The 16,628-nt window shown below is 49.6% G+C and overlaps 1 protein-coding gene across 5 annotated transcripts in view; it reads right to left on the minus strand.

The window, feature by feature from the left end:
* Window positions 1-15,876, minus strand: part of BCL7C (BAF chromatin remodeling complex subunit BCL7C) — a 47,153-nt gene extending 31,277 nt beyond the window's left edge. Inside the window, exons 1-6 of one of the 5 annotated variants that reach the window (XM_015076868.3) lie at window positions 15,523-15,858; window positions 14,930-15,008; window positions 14,496-14,604; window positions 14,234-14,395; window positions 12,745-12,830; window positions 11,995-12,190 (exon numbers count right to left, since the gene is read on the minus strand). In XM_015076868.3, the coding sequence (XP_014932354.1) occupies window positions 12,065-12,190; window positions 12,745-12,830; window positions 14,234-14,395; window positions 14,496-14,604; window positions 14,930-15,008; window positions 15,523-15,614 (654 nt within the window). In that variant the 5' untranslated portion in view covers window positions 15,615-15,858 and the 3' untranslated portion in view covers window positions 11,995-12,064. Of the gene's footprint in view, window positions 1-11,994; window positions 12,191-12,744; window positions 12,831-14,233; window positions 14,396-14,495; window positions 14,605-14,929; window positions 15,009-15,522 lie in introns of those variants that run through there. The other 4 variants (XM_053213067.1, XM_053213068.1, XM_053213070.1 and 1 more) reach the window with 4 other exon arrangements.
* Window positions 15,877-16,628: the final 752 nt, after the last annotated feature.

A 16,628-nucleotide genomic window follows, 5' to 3' on the forward strand; every position in this document is an offset into this window, starting at 1 on the left:
GGCATTCTATGAGGGAAGAAAATTGATCTTGTATTATAAAAGCAGTATATAAGCATTGCAAATGCGTATAAGCAAAAATAAGAGTAACACTGTATTCATACCATCCTTATTGCTGACACCTGGAATTGGTCTTTTCTATCTATTCTTAGAGCTTGACCTGGGGCCTAGCAGAGAATAGAAGCTCCGTGACTGTTAAAGGAGTGAAATGATTCTTCACCTCCAAAGTAGGAGGTAGGATGAGGTGATCTCAACAAAACTCCCATCCAAAAATCCAGAGAAGTCAGGTGGTGGATAGAATAAAAACGTGACCTCTAGCATATGTATGTGTGTGTGTGCGTGGAGAGACAGAGAGAGAGACAGCGAGCAAAGGAGTGCTTAGCCCAGGGTCTGGCACATTATGAAGACCCAGTAAATAGGAGCCATTGTTACCATCATGTCCTTGCTCCCCACACAGGCTCAAGTGTCCCCATCTTTTCCCCAAACTCCAAGCCCCCCAGCCCAGTTGCTGTTCTGTAACCCTAGGCAGAAAATGTCTCCTTAGAGCAGACAGTATGACCCCCCCCCACCCAAAGAAGTGAAACTCCTTTCTTTATGAGAACACCCTCTTTTTTTATTAAAAAAAACCTTTTTTTTTTAATGTTTTTATTTATTTTTGAGACAGAGAGAGACAGAGCATGAGCAGGGGAGGGGCAGAGAGAGAGGGAGACACAGAATCCAAAGCAGGCTCCAGGCTCTGAACTGTCAGCACAGAGCCCGATGGGGGGCTCGAACTCATGGACTGTGAGATCATTACCTGAGCCGAAGTCGGACGCTTAACCGACCAAGCCACCCAGGCGCCCCGAGAACACCCTCTTTACAGTGGTCTTTGAGTCTAATTTTGAAACTGAAAACAAAAATGAAAACTTTTCCCAAAATTTCATTAGGAAGTTGGGAATAGGAGGAGGGTAAAAAGAGAGATTTTGCAAATACGGAAACGGAGCCAGAGTGTGAGACACTCGCTAGGGCACCACAGCCAGTCATCGCCTCCCAGGAACTCACTGATGTGGCCCTCAGGTCTGTAAGGTCACTAAAGCGTTAACAGAGCATGAGACTCAGAGATGGGCATCCAGGTTGCAATCCTGTTGCTCCATTCACTAGCTGTGTGATCCTGGGCAAGTCACTTGGCCTTGCTAAACCTATTTGCTTGTCTGTAAAATGGGGATGATTCCTTGATGGGCTGTAGCAAAAAACAGAGAAATTATACATGTACCTAGCCCCGCATGGACACCGGACACGTTAACAGTAACTTGGGGTGGCAGTTTTGGGGCAAGGGGAACAGCTATTAGTTAACTCATGTCCAGAGAAGCAGGAGCTGGGGAGGGAGAAATGTGTTCTGAGAGATCCAGGTCTGAGAGTGCTCAGACTCCTCTTTGGGAAGGAGAATCCTCAATCCTGCTTCCCAGGTAGCTACAGACTACTTTCCAATATATATGGAACACAGAAATCTTACTGTAAATGGAGGAAATAGTCTGACTTCAGAGTGTGTGCTCTGTGTTTGAGAGCACATACTCTGAAGGCAGACTATGTGGATTGAAATCTGCCTTTACATCTGTTGGGATGAGCACTGGGTGTTGTATGGAAACCAATTTGACAATAAATTTCGTATTAAAAAAATGAAATCTGCCTTTGTTATTTACTAACTGTGTGGCCTTGGACAAGAAACTCAACTTCTCTATGCCTCGGTTTTCCCATCTGTAAAATGGACACAATAATAGCACTTACCTCACAGAGTTGAAATGATTTTTGTGAGATTATGGCATGTAGAGCTCTTAGAATATTACGTGGATCAACGTTAGTTATTTTGTTTTATATGGTCAAAATTACTCTCAGATCTAAGTTGTTTGGAGTTAGGGCTGAGACTCACTCAAGCTGAGTAACAACAGATGGACCCCAATTGCCTTTGAAGGAGGACGGGTATAGTTAACTTCAAGTTTGGGTCCAAGTTGAATTGCACATCTATGAGATGAGAGGACTGAGTTACAAAGGTTATGACAACAGTGTGGCAGGATTTAGTTGTTCTGTCTTCCCCTTGCTACTTTTTGCTTAAGGTTTAAAACTTAAGCTGTCTCTCTGCCTTTGAGGAAAAGGAAACTAGTTTTATTGGAAATGGGCTCTGAGTTTAACGTGCTATTGAAGCCCAGAGTGAAAAAATAAGAAGTGGAGTAAGAAGGTTTTGTAAGGGAGGCAGAGGCTCTTAGGGAAGGTCCCTGGCCTGGAAAAGGGGAGAGAGAGTCCTGGTACATGCCCCATAGCCATGCTCCCGAAAGTAGCCAATCTTGAGAGCAGGTGGCTGCCTGATGTTTCAGGAAACACGGGACCCTACCTACGAGGAGTCTTGGCCAACCCAGAGATTCTGGTGCCCCACCTGTGATATAGCGCAGAAGTCACGAACTTGAAGGGAACACTGTGGGTGTAGACAGGTATACCAACATCAGTCAAGATGAACCAGAGATTAGTCTCCCCAGCACCAACACACACATGTGCTTGCACACACACACGCACACATACATCCTGGCTGTCCAGGCAACACCTCCTGGATTCCGGTGTGCCCTTAAGACAGGAAGAAAGCCCCATGATGACTGAAATGAGATCTCTATTTAAAGTCACAAATTATTTATAAAAATATCTGCATATTTGTTTAAAGGGGTACCGAAAGCAATGTACCCAGCCTGGTCCCGACATGTTTTGCTATAGTGGCTAGAATCCTCCCTCAAGCCTGCTAGCCCATTCCTCACCTTCAATTTTATGTCCAGACTTGGTAAGTAGGTGGTCTTTGGAATTGGACAGACATAGGTTAAGTCTAGGTTCTGTCTCGAGCTGTGTGACCTTGGACAGGTTACCATACTTAACTTTTTTGCACCTGTTTCTTCATCAGTAAGATGATGTGCTTCCTCACAGTAGTTGTGAAGAGAGTGAAATGGAATAGGAGGGTGGTTTTCAAGCCACATTCTGGAGAACCTCAAATCAGACAGTCTAGTGGTTTCCAAACTTCATTCATGTCCTATCTTCCCACTTTGAGACATACTTATGTGTCATCTCTACTACTATTTACTTAATCTTGTCCTTTAGAAGTATCAACTCAGTTTTTTTATGGAAACAAATGTATTCAAAAAAGAACTTTATGTCACTACCACAAACAGGAAATACCTATCATTTGCTCTAGAGTGGTAAAAATAAATACAACAAAATCAAAACAATGCTGTTCAATTCTAGCTGGCTATGGCTTCAGGCCAAAGCTCTGAGGTCAAAGCCTGGACTTTTGTTTTAAAAAGGAGATTATCTTGGGGAGCCTGGGTGGCTCAATCAGTTAAGCTTCTGACTTAGGCTCAGGTTATGATTTCACAGTTAGTAGGTTCGAGCCCCACGTCAGGCTCTGCACTGACAGTGTGGAGCCTGCTTGGGATTCTCTCTTTCCCTCTCTCTCTGCCCCTCCCCCACTCAAGCCTACACACGCTTGCTCTCTCTCAAAATAAACATTTTTTAAAAAGTTAAAAAATAAAAAGATTATCTCAGTCACAAAAGGCCATGTATGGCCTTATAGGAAATGCCCATAATAGGCAAACCGACAGAGACAGAAAGTAGATTAGTGGTAGTTTAGAGCTAGGGGGCAGCAGGAGGGTGATAAAAATGTTCTAGAGTTCACTATAGTGATAGTTGTACAACTCTATGAATATACTAAGAACCACTGAACTGTGCATTTTAAATGGGTAAATTGCACAATATCTGAACCTTATTCTTCTTTTTTAAGTAGGCCTCACACCCAGCACAGAGCCCAATGTGGAGCTTGGAGTCAGGACCATGAGATCAAGACCTGAGCTGAGATCAAGAGCTGCTTAACCCACTGTGCCACCCAGTTGCCCCTGAATCTTATCTTAATAAAACTGTTACTAGAGAGAGGTGCTAAATCTGATTCTTTCACTTTGAGGAAAATGAAAGGACACAAAGACACTTGACCCAAGACCCCTATTATTTAACTTAGCCAGGTCTGTGACATTGCCCCCATCATCTCTCAGCTTTTGCTCCTTTGTGAAAGGATTCAGTCGTAAGCGCTCAATATTAGCTAATATTCTCGAAAACAGATCTGCCTGGCAAGTGAGACAAACCTGAGTTTATACGTCTCGCTACTCAGCACTGAACTGCATCACACCTGAAGAAAATCGCTCTGAGCCTCTCTTTTCTTACTTTTAAATGTGGATAACAGCACCTGCCTCTGCAGGTTGTAATAAGGATGAGAGGAGATACCTGGGTACTGCTCCTGACACACACGGATGTCCTCCCCCTCCCCCTGCAGCACCGGCAGCGCAAGAATCAAGGGATATGGCCTGGAAGTAGGCCTCTGCCCTGACTAGACCAGCGAGTGGGAAAGCATGCCTTTGCTATTCCAAAGTAACTTGGCCTTCCTGAGTCTCAGTTTCCTGGACTGAACAATGGGGATACAGTGCATTCCAGGGTGCAAGTAATTTAAAGAAACCGATTGTCCTCGGCCGGTCCCGGGATCCCCACACCCGCACTACAGCAGGGGAACCCAAGGCCAGAGGAGCTCAAACGCGCCCACTGTGGAACACTGCTAGTCCGGAATTTGGGGGAGGGGTCACGTCGGCCAGGGGCCCGGCCTAGGTGACCCCAGGACGCCGCCGCAGCGCGGGCCGAGCCTCAGAGTGGCAGTCCTCCACCCAGGTGCCCGCTGCCCAGGAACAAACCGCGACCCCGCGCGCCGTACACCCGCCCGGCTCCCTTCCCGAAGCGCCGGCGTGCCAGCCCCCTAACCGCGAGCGCCCCGCGCCGGAAGTCCGCCCGCGCCCGCTCTAGGACGGCAGCGCGGCGCTCGGTGCCCTTAACCCCTGCGGTCCTGCGGCGTGCTCGCCCGCGCTCGGGCCGTTTCGGAGGCACGCGTCCCTCCTTTGTTTCCTCGGAGCGTCACAAAAGGCTCTGTGGGGAGAGGGCCTGGGGATCCCATTCTACAGACGAGGCCACTTAAGTCACACAGCAGCTGAACCAGAGCCCAGGCATCCCTTTTGGAGCGGTTCTCATTTACCCCAACCGCCTCTCTCCACTTCCCTCACTGTATCTTAAAAATACATACGTTAAAACCTCAACTCGGGTTGTTCCAGATTACCACGGGCTTTTACTTTTCTTTGGCACTGCATTTCCTAAATCCTAGAGAGCCTGCAATCCTACCGGTGATTCTAAAAATTAAAGGTTGGAAATAACTGTTCACTTCACAAAAATTTGGTTTACATACAGCTTCTCAGGTGCTCACTCTGCACTTGGTTCACACTGTTCCTGACATGTTTAAAGATGTTAGACCCCAAAGACGAGGAAACGATTATTGGCTCCATGTTTCAGATGAGGCAACTGAAGTCTAGGTGGGGAACTGACTTGCCCAAGATTACACAGTTAAGACAAATCAGTTGAATCTGAAAAACCTCCATTCCTAGACTGCATCCTGACCATTGCTACACAGCTGCCTCTCAGAGCTGACAGAAGAAACAAAGGAAGGGATTGGCAGAAAGGCCATTGCCAGCTGAAAATCAACAGATAAATGGAATAGAAAGTTAGTTATTATACTCTACCCTTGTGCCTGCTCTGTATGGGGCCCTGGGTCGCCAACCATGCACAGCCCTGCCTTCACAGGCATGCAGAGACCCAGTCAACTGATGTGGGGATTCTGTCCATTGCTGAGTATACCTATTCCAATTACGCATTATGACCTTGGGGAAACAACCGGAAAATGGGTTTGGGGACCCACTGGATTGTGAGATAGACCCGAGCTCAGTGAGATTTGGGATCTCCAGGAGAACCGAGTTGAATATTACAGTAGAAATGCAACCAGAAGAGTAGAAGTTTTGCCAGTGGAGAAAGGGACGTGTGCTTCCTTTTGTCATTAATGAACACCTACTCTTTCCCAGGCACTTCACAATTTGCCTAGACCCCAGGGGGACAGAGATGAACAACATGGCCTTATTCTAGCAAGGGAAGCGAGATGTCAGGCAAAAGAGGAAGTGCAGTGACTAACCAATGACCTGACCTAGTTTGAGGGTCAGGGAAGCTTCCTGAAGAAGGAGATGAGATCTAAGGCAAGGCCTGAAACATAAGTAGGCATTGACCAGGAAGAAAGAAAGAAGAGAGGAAGGGAAGAGTTTCCCAGGGAGAGGCAGCAAGTGCTAGGATAGGAACTAGCCTGGCAAGCCTCAGTGTGTTAGAAGTTTGGTGTGGTAGATGAACTTGGGAAAGAGGGCAGACAGAGGCTGAAGTGGCCAAAGGGAGCAAGGCCTTGTCTGTTTTGATAAGGAGTTTGGTGGGAGGACTGTGCAGGCAAAGGTGGGTATGAAAGGTACCCTGAGGCCCATGTGGCTGGAGGGCGGGAAGTGAGATGAATGTACTGGAACAGTTACGGAAGAGGCTGAGGACGTGAGAAGAAGCCAGCACCTGGAAGGCCTCAAATGCCTCGCTACAAAGCTGGGAGGTTAGCCTGTAAGCTGTGCAAATGAACATAAATGAGCAGAGAAAGAAACTATGGAGTTGTGAAGAGTTGTAACCAGAGAGCACACGTTTTGTCTCCAGGTGCAGCTGGTGCTACACACCCCCTGGTGATTACCATACTTGGAGGCACTCAGTGTCTCAGATCTTCTGCTTTGTCAAAGGTAGCCGGGAGTCTAGATTTTTATATGAAATCATTTGATTTTAAATGTTGGCAACATATTCAACACCACATAAGGGAAGCAAATCATATATCCATAGGCCAGTGGTTCCCAAACTTGGAAGCATATCAGTGTCACCTGTGGAGCTTTTAAAACTCCTAATGCCCAAGTCACATCCTATACCAATTAAAATGTCCGAGGTAGAAGCCAGGCATCAGAATTTCCCGAGCGATTCCATTGTGCAGCAAAGATTGAGAACCAGTGACATAGGTTGAGTACATCTCTTGGGTTGCCAGGTAAAGCCATGGGGAGCCCTGGGAAGTTTTAGACCAGGGAAGGAATAGATCAGTTTAGTTTACGGAAAATCAATCCTTAGGAGGAAGGGGTCAGAAAGGGCCTGGGGCCCTAGGGGCAGTGTTGGGATCCTGCCAGGGCCATCAACCATCCCAGTTTTCCCAGGGTTTCCCAGGAACAGGACTTGAAGTGGTAAAACTGGGAAGTCCTGGACAAACCAGGATGCTTGCTTGGTCACCCTACATCCTGTCCCTGATATAGTTATGTTTCCCCAGATTTCTGGGGGACTGATGTCATAGACTACATCCTAGAAAGGTCCTAGGGAACAAGCTGTCTGTCTCCCTAGGATGCACTCATCCAGTGCTCTGAGCCCACAAGGCTTGACAGACTTGTGCAGGGAGCTAGAAACAGGGAGAGGACTGTTCTCCACCCAGTAGAGCGTGCTTAGTCAAAGCCAAGTCTACGGACTATAACCTAGCAATAGAAAGGAACACACTATTGATCTAAGCAGCAATACAGATGACTCTCAAAAACATTATGCTGAGTGAAAGAAAGTAGATGTGAAGAAGTACATACTGTATAATTCCATGCATATGAAGTTTTAGAACAGGTTAACTTAAAACAAAACCAGAACAGTGATTGCCTCTGGGGGCTTGGGAAGGGTGGGAGAGGGGCACAGGAAATTTTCCAGGAGGATAATGATGTATTTGATAAGAGTTTGCATTATGCAGATGTGTGCATTTATTGAAACTCCCCGAATCATACAATTAATACCTGCGCATTTCACTATATAGATATTTTGTTTCAAGGGCAAAGAAAGACAAACCTGTAAAGAAATACTGGACTCTAGTCAATGACCTGCATGCTTAAGGACTTAGAGGGAAATATACCAGTGTCTCCAACTTATTTTGAAATGTATCAAGAAAATAAGATAGATTGATAGATGGATGAATGGATATGGATACGTGATAAACAAATACAGTAAGATGGTACAGAATCTAGGTGGCGGGTATATATACATATATATACAATTCTTCCAACTTGCTGCATGTTTGAAACTTTTAAAGGTTTTTTTGTTTTGCTTAAGTAATCTTTACTCCCCATGCGGACTTGAATTCATGACCCAGAGATCAAGAGTTGCTTGCTCTTCCGACTGAGCCAGCCAGGCACCCAGAAACTTTTTATAATAAAATATTAGGAGAAAAAAACCCTAAGTCTGATCATGTCACTTCTCTGCTCAGACCCCTTCAATAGCTCTTCATCTCGCCCAGAATAAAAGCCAAAGTCCTGACAATGGCCTCCAAGCAGGATTGATTTTGATTGCCATTTTATGATTGTGACCTGCCTATGAGGCCCTACAAGAGCTGACCTCACTTCCCACTGCTCTTTCCCTACTTCCCTGTGCCCCAGTCACACTGATCTCATTTCCAGGGACACTCCACCTCAGGGCCTTTGCACTGGCTATTCCTTCTGCCGGGAATGCTTTCCCCCGGGATATCTGCATGGCTCTCTCCCTCACTACTTCAAGCTTTTCTTCAAATGTCTCCTCAGTAGGGCCTCCTCTGATCTCCCTATTTAAAATTGCAATCTGCCCTTTTCCCATTTCCCTTGCTTTATTTTTTTTAGAGAGTGCTTATAACTTCCTACAGATGATACAATTTATTGAAGGTAAGCTCTGTGAAGGCAAAGACTTTTTTCCATTTTGTTTATGCTTTATCCCCAGGGCCTAGAATGGTGCCCATCAAACAGTAAGGGTGGAATAAATACATGTTTCTAGGAATAAAGGAATTCTCCTCCCTCCTTGAGCTCAGTCTGGTGCCAAAGACCCAAGTCAACACAGATCATCACGAGGCAACACCTGATGTCCCATGAAATGGCAGAGGAGGAGGCAGGGGGCATGACAAAAGAAGTCACCAGGAAGCCAAGGTTAGAAAAAAAAAGAGTGCATCTCCCAGATGAAGAGAGGATAAGAAGAGATCTGCTAGCAGCGTAAACAGCATGAGCAAAACCCTAGACTCAGAAACAGCAGAGTGATTATAAGCAGTTCTCAGGGAAGCGGTGCAGGGGTGGGGTGAAGCGGCAGGAGGTAGCCCCATCCTGCCAGGAAGGGGAACTGCAGGGTTCTCGCCAAAGGCAGTATCATGGGCAGATGTGAGTTTCTGAGACTGCCCAGCTGCTGGGTGGAGAATGGATTGCGGTGGGCAAGAGTGAAGCAGGAAACCCACCAGGAGGAACCTAGCAAACGGAAGGGCCCTAAAGAAAGGGGTAGATGGGAGAGTTATTCAGGACAGAGACTCAATGAAACATGATAGTTGATGGGACTCTGACTTCTGGGTGCTCCAGTCTGGGATTGAGGGGCCATTTCTGGGTACAGGTGATGGTAGGAACAGGGTGGGAGGAGAAGGATGCTGAGGGTCTGGACATCCCAGTGGAGATGTCATGCAGGCATCTGGCTGAGTCTAGAGGTAGGTGCGGAACCTGGATGCAGAGATTTGGGAGCCCTTGATTCAAAGGGTAGGTGGACCCAGCAGGGAGTGTGCATGAAGAGAAGAGCTAGGCCAAGGCAAGAGATATTTAAGGGATCAGGAGAGAGTGACAGAGCAGAAGAGAATGGGGGAGCACTAGAGGCCAGAACCCAAGAGTCAGGGGTGGAAGAATTTCCAAAAAGAGAGTGTAGACATCCCGAGGGGGTGGGAAGCAGGGAGGCAGGGAGAGCATTATAAGGTGATGAGTGGGGGTGTGGCTGTGGAAGAAGTGGACTTTAAACCAGGTCACAGAGTGGACCACAGAGAGGGTGGGTGCAGGCCTGGAATAGGGGACAGATGCCTGGGGTCTGGGGCCAAGTGAGGAACAAGAATGGGGGAGACTCAAACTTTAGCCTTTCAAGGCTGCTCAGATATGGACTCCTCCTCCCCAGTCTCGCAGACGGGCAAGTCTCTGGCCTCTATCCCTACACCCTTGTATCCTCATCTGCAAAATGGAGTAATAGGAAAAACAGCTGTCATTTATTGAGCACTTATTATGTGTCAAGCCAAGGACACTCTCTCCATTACTTCCTCATCTAATCCTCACAACACTCTCACCAGGCTGACATTAGTATTATCGCCAGTTTACAGATGAAAAAACCGAGGCCCAGACAGGTTAAGTCACTTGGCTCAAGGCCACAAGCAAACGAATGGAGATGCTGATATTCAAGCCCAGAACCTATTTTCTGGGCTTTAACACTGTACGACTAACCCAAACAAGGCACTTCACAGTTTACAGAGCACTCCCATCACCTCATGGGGTGGTCAAAGGGAATCATGAGATGACCTCTATGCCCAAGAAAATGCTGAGATTACCACAGGTAGCAGGCTGAATAATGGCCCTCCGCAGATGCCCACAACCTAATCCCCAGAACCTGTGGATGTTACTTTATGTGGCCGACGAGATTTCGCAGGTGTGATTTAAGTTTAAGGGTCTTGAGATGGGAAGAGTCACCTGCATCATCCAGGTGGGCCCAATGTAGTCACAGGGGCCTTAGGAGAGGGAGGCAGGACCCGAGATGTGAAGATGAAAGAGACAGGGAGACCAGGAGATGCCATGCTGAGGACGGAGGGAGGAACCCCAAATCATAGGACGGGTGGCATGGAGGAGCTGGAAAAGGCTGGGAAACAGATACTCCCCTGCAGCCTCTGGAAGGAACCAGCCCTGCTGGTACCTTGGCCTTAGCCCAGTGGGACTAATTTTGGACCTCTGGCCTCCAGAACGGTAAGGTAATAAATGTGTGTTTCTTTAAATCACGAAGTAAATCTGTGGTAATTTGTCGCAGCAGCAAGAAGCAGCAAATATTCCACATCACGAAACACCTGGCTCCCCCGGCCAGCCTTGGCTCAACTGTCACAAGTTCAGCTGCTATCAGGAAGCATCCCTCTGTTTTTAAATACTTCTTTAAAAGTTCCAGTGTGGTCCCTCTGAACCTCAGTCTCTTCCTTTGTTAAAAATAAAAGTAGGGCTAATACACCTGACTCTACCTCTTTTGCAGGCACAGACTGAAGGTGCTGTATGTCATTTGAAGGTTCCCACAAATCACTAGGGCAGATGAGGCCTCATTGTTGTCCCCATTGCTCAGATAGACAAGCTAAGGCTCAGAGAGGGGAAATGGCTTGCATACAGCCACACACCTAGTGAGTAACAGAGCCGGGGTTTGAACCAGGACCTCTGACTTCAGATCTACCACACTGAGGTTCATGTCTCACATGCCACCACCCTGTCAGAGAAGCCTTCCCAGATACCACGGCACATTCATTTATTTGGTCACTCATCAAACAGTTGCTATAACTGCTCTATGCCCAACGTGGTGCTAGATAAGACTGGGGACCAAGTTCTGCACTCAGGAACCCACAACCTAGTGGACAAAACAGACAAACAAAACAGCCATCCTAAACAGCCTGATAAATGTCTGCTGAGACAGAAAGGAGGAGGCACAGTGGGTGATGGAAGCCCTAAAGAAGGGAAACCGAGCCAGGGGTCAGGGAAGACTTCCTGGAGGAGGTAGTGATTGGGCTGAGGACAAGCAAGACTCAATGAGAAGTGTAGGTAGGGGTTCCGGTGGAGAAATGGCTAAGCAGAGGCCGGAGATACAAGTTGTAGCTTCTTGAGGGCAAGGAATGTGTTGGGTCATTTCAGACCCCAAAGTCCCTCTGGGCTTCTGTGTTCCTATGTATGAATGGGAATCATGGGCCAGGGCTTTGGTAATTGCTGGGCCCAAGGGACAGCTGAACAAGAAGTGGGGTCCTGGGATTCCCAGAGGAGGGCTGAAGGTCAGGAAGGGTCCAAGGTAAGGAGGGCAGGGCAGGGTGGAGGGAGTTTTGGGGAGGAAGGGTCCTGGCTCAAGCTCCCATTCCATGTCTGACTCATGGTATGACTATAGGAAGATCCTCTTTGAGCCTCAGTGACTCCATCTGAGAAACAGAGCATGAGACAAAACTGTCTCCAAAGACCCTCCCCAGCCCTGACGGGGAAATGACATGACACAAAATTACAAAAGGGTCTTTATTTGTAAAAAGCCAAAGGGGCCCCTGGGGCGACAGGACAGGCAGGCCGGCTTCTCAGGGGTCAGGGGCATTTGGGCAGATGCGCTTGAGTGGGGGGGCGCCCTCCGAGTCCTCTGTGTCACCCTGGGCTGCCTCGGGGACAGGTGGCACTGGCTCAAAGACGGGGTAAGCTTCGGGGGCCTGGAGAGGAAGGGCGGACAGGCGTGAGCTCCACCCAAACCCAGGAGTACAGCCTCCTAGCCTCTGCCTTCTCCAGTGCCTCCACTCCACTCCCCTCCCGGACCTAGGAGTCTAGCCCAGGGCCAGGGACCCAGGAAGTAGATTAAGTGGGCACCGGAAACAACAACAACATCGTTTGGGGGGAAAGAAGCTGATACTTGATATTTCTGGAAAATGCATCAAGGTAGTCCTTGTGGAAAAAGTCAGAAGTCTGTCGGGGATCTCTTAAGCTAATTTTATAGTTTAAGATTAAGATAAAATAAAATACTTGGAGGAGCACCACGATCTTTTCAGGCTTTTAATGGTCTTAAATCAGCCCCGATCCAGCCCACAGGACTTTGTCTTAAAACACCCTTTCCTTTTCAGCCCTAAGAACCCAGCCTCTGAGACTTGAGCTGTGTCTGAGGTCTACATTTCCTGCCTGGACCTCAGCAGTGCAGCCCCCAAGCCTTTGGCTGCCCCAGAGCCCCCATTGCCTTAGAGACCCAGGAGTCCAGCCCTTTGGCTTCTCTCACCTCAGCCTCCAGCAATTCTGGAACAGGCTCCTCCTTGGTCAGCATTGGGGGTTCATCCGTGCTGCCTGCAGTTATGCCCCCAGGATCTGGAACATCAAGTTAACAGATATTCCCTGAGCAGCTGCTCCATGCCACAGCACAGACCAGGGCTGAGGGACACCGGGGAGGGAGCTGGGGACCTGGCTGCAAGCCAGGAAGAGAACACAGGAAGGACATTTAAGTGGGATCTTGACAGGTGAGTAAGATTTCATCAGGTAGACAAACGGGGAGTGGAGCACATTTTAGGCAAACAGGACATATATTTAGTGAATACAGATTCTGAGGTTGGACTGCTGGGTTCAAATCCTGACCTTGGGCAAGTGACTTAATTCCTCTGGGCCTCAGTTTCCCCATCTGTAAAGTGGGGAGAATGATAGTAATCACCACATGGACAGTTGTGAGGATTAAGTGAGATAATACAGGTAAAGCCCTTAGTAAAGCATCTGGCACATAGTAGGTGCTCAATAAATGCCTGTTATTATTTTTATGTTAGTAAAGGTGCACAAGTGCATGGCACAACCTAAACATAGCCCATAAGCCTAAGTCATGGTATTCTTGGAAAGGAATAATGAGACCAGCAGGGGTAGTTCAAGAAGGGCCCAGAGTGCCAAGTGGAGGAGTCAAAGGTATAGGGAGCCATTGAAGGCTTTGAGGCAGGAAAATGAGCCTGGCAAACTTGTACTTTAGAAAAAGTTGCTCTGGCAGCTGTGCAGAGGTGACTGGGGGAGAGGAGACCCATAAGGAGGCTGGAGCCAGGTGGGGGTAAGAGACAGCTCTTCTAGGAAGGCAGACACATTTGGGACATGGTTCAGACCAGACAGGGGATTGTACAGAAGAGAGAGGAGGTGAGGAGGAATTATGCCCAAGATATGGGCTCACTGGCTGTGTGAGCTTGGGGTACTTCTCTGAGTTTCAGCTTCTCATCTACATGAGGAGGTGATAGCCCCCATAGGGTTATGAGGATTACGTGACCTACAACACATTCAGAAGGGCATCTGGCACACAGTCAGAGCTCGATAGGTATGGGCTGTTATTATCACTTATTAACCACCTTCAGGAATATCGCTATTATTTAGTCCTCAACAAATATTTATTGAGCACCTTCTATGTGTCCCACATTGTTCTGAGAATTCAGTAATGAACAAGATCAACGTGGACCCAAGGTTCAGGAAGCTGACATGAGGTGGGGGTTGGGGGGAGAAATAGTAAAAAAAAAATTTACATGAAAATCTCAGATGATGATTAGTTATCTAAAGACCCAAAGAAGCCAGAGGAATGAGACAGACAGTCGCTGGAGGTAGGATGGTGACTTTCTGTGAGAATCAGGGAAGACTTCCAGGAGCGGGTAACACAGGAGAGCAGTAGGTGTTGGTAGATGTAAGCTGGTGGCTTCAACTTTGCAGAGGACAAGAGTCAGAGGAGAGGGCTCTAGGGAGGCACCTGGTCCTACCTCTTTCTTGGCCCAGACGTGGGGGCTGAGCATCCTCTGGGACCCCTTCTGGTGGTCCAGCAGGTGACACAGGGCGGCTGGGCTGAGGGGTGCCCCCAGGGCTGGGCTCAGTGCCCTTTTGCAGGGAGCCTTCCGAATGGAAACTCTGGTTACTGTTCTCATCTGTGGGAGCAAAAGCCGAGAGGGTTGGGCCTGAGGGCCCCAGTTCTCTCCCTCATCTACAGCCCACACCTCCCCCTGAAATTCCAGGATCCCTACATACCATTGAGATCCAGCAGGATAAGAGGGCCACCCCCTCGGGGACTGGCGCCCCTGCCCCGTCGCTCCCGGCCTCGAGATCTCTCTGCCCCACCACCTGCCCTCCGCCGCTCCTGGGGGTTAAAGGGGTGAGGGTCAGTGGCAGCTTTCCAGTTAGTGCTTGCAAAGCCCCCACTGCACAAATTAGTAAACTGAGGCACAGAGAAGCAAAAGACCCTGCATGAGGTGACAGAGTGTGGCACAGTGAGTTAGGTCTTGAACTCAGGGGTCGGAAGCAGGAAAAAAGGAGAAGGGGGTGGAGTTGCTAATAATTGTTAACATCTGTCTTGGCTGCTGCATTTGAGGTCTCAGAGCGGGACTGGAGGTGGAGGCCAGGGTGGGGAGGGGCTCGCCTGAGGTTGCACAGATGAAGGGCCTGGTGTGGGAGAGCTTGCTCACCTCCTCCTGGGGGTCCACCACTGGCACCCACTTGAAGATACGAAGGGAAGTGTCGCCCACAGTCACCCAGCGCTTCTCCCTGTGGGAGGGTGGGGGGACTGGGTCAGAGTCCTGAGGAGAGAGCCCCCCCAGGAGCTGAACACATCTGGGGAGACCTGCAGAAGTAGGGGTGGTGCAGTTTTGCTAATGGGGCATAGTTAGAAGGAGAAAGTCCTGCAGACCCCAGGCCTTACGTGGGGGTGCCTCTAGAAAGAGAGTGTGGCTTGGGGCCATAGCTCTGCAGACCCCTGGGGTATACAAGAGAGCAAGACTAATGACCTAGCCGGGGACCATACCAATGAAGATCCTGGGCATACTTGAGGGAGGAGTGGCAAAGCTTTAGGGGGCGGGGCATAAATGAGGGTAAGGCTTGGGAACACGCTTTGTAGACCCTAGGGTGTAGCCAGAAGGGGGACAGAGCCCTATAGCTCCAGGGCGCAGCTGGGGGGGTACACCTAACACCTGGGGGCCACGGCAGGCGAAGGGAGGGTAGACGCATTTGGGAGAGGAGTAGCCTCGCCAGGTCCCGTCCCTGGCCCCGGGGCAGCGCTCACCATCTCCGGACCTTCTCGATGGTCGCCATCACCTTCTTGATGTCATCCTTGGCCCGGCTCCGGGTCTCGGCCCGCACGGTCCGGCCGGCCATGCTGGCGGGGCTGGGGCCGAGGCCGAGCCCGCGGCTGGGCCGCCTCCCGTCCGGCGGGCTCAGGCTCGGCGCCAGACCCGGGCGCCGCTCTCTCCGCCTGCCGTCCCTCCGGGAGTTGGCCGCGCCCTCCCTCGCTCCCCAACGCCTCCGCGAGTCCCCGCCCCGCTTCCTGCCGCCGCGCCGCGCCCCGCCCCGGCCCGTCCCCGGAGCGGCCGGGCGGCGCGGGCGGCCAGAGCCCAGGCCTGGAAGCCGGCCGGCCCCGCCCCGACCGGGCCCGCCCCCTCGGGGCGCCCGGACGCGCAGCGCCCCCTACCCGCCACCAAGAGGGAGGGTTGGGGACAGCTCGGCGCCAAGACAAGCGCAGCTGGGCTGAGGCGGTGCGTTCAGACCACGTGGGCGCCAGAGGGCGCGAGGGGGTCACGGTCCCGGCGAGCTGCGCGGGGGCGGCCCCGAATGCTGTGCGCAGAGTATGTGTCCAGCCTCTCTTGGCTCTCGCTCCCAGACTGTTTTTCTCCAGCCATTCATTCAGCTGTCTCTTCACTGACTGCCCATTACCGGCCAGACGCTGCAAATATGAGTAGGTCTCCACCTACCAGAATGGCTAAAATGAGAACAACAGACCATATCAAGTGTAGACAAAGAAGTAAAGCAAGCAGAGCTCTCATTTCTGGGGGAGTGGAAACTGGTAGAGACGCTTTGAAAAACTGGCAGTTTTCTAGAGAAGCTGAACTTACACGTTCCAGCAATTCTACTCCTAGGTCATCAACACTCAACAGAAATACACAGGTATGAGCACGAAGAGGTGTGTACTGGAATGTTCATAGTACTGTCGATAATGTCCTCAAACTGGAAACGGCCCATCGAGAGGAAAGTGGAAAATGAATTGTAGCCTGTTCACACAGTGGACACAGCACAGAGTGATGTCTTGCTACACATCCAACAATAGGGACAAGTCTCATGAAAGAAATCAAATACAACAACACACACTGTATGATTCCTTTTATATGAAGTTCA

Source organism: Acinonyx jubatus, chromosome E3, assembly GCF_027475565.1.
Source record: "Acinonyx jubatus isolate Ajub_Pintada_27869175 chromosome E3, VMU_Ajub_asm_v1.0, whole genome shotgun sequence".
NCBI lineage: Eukaryota > Metazoa > Chordata > Mammalia > Carnivora > Felidae > Acinonyx > Acinonyx jubatus.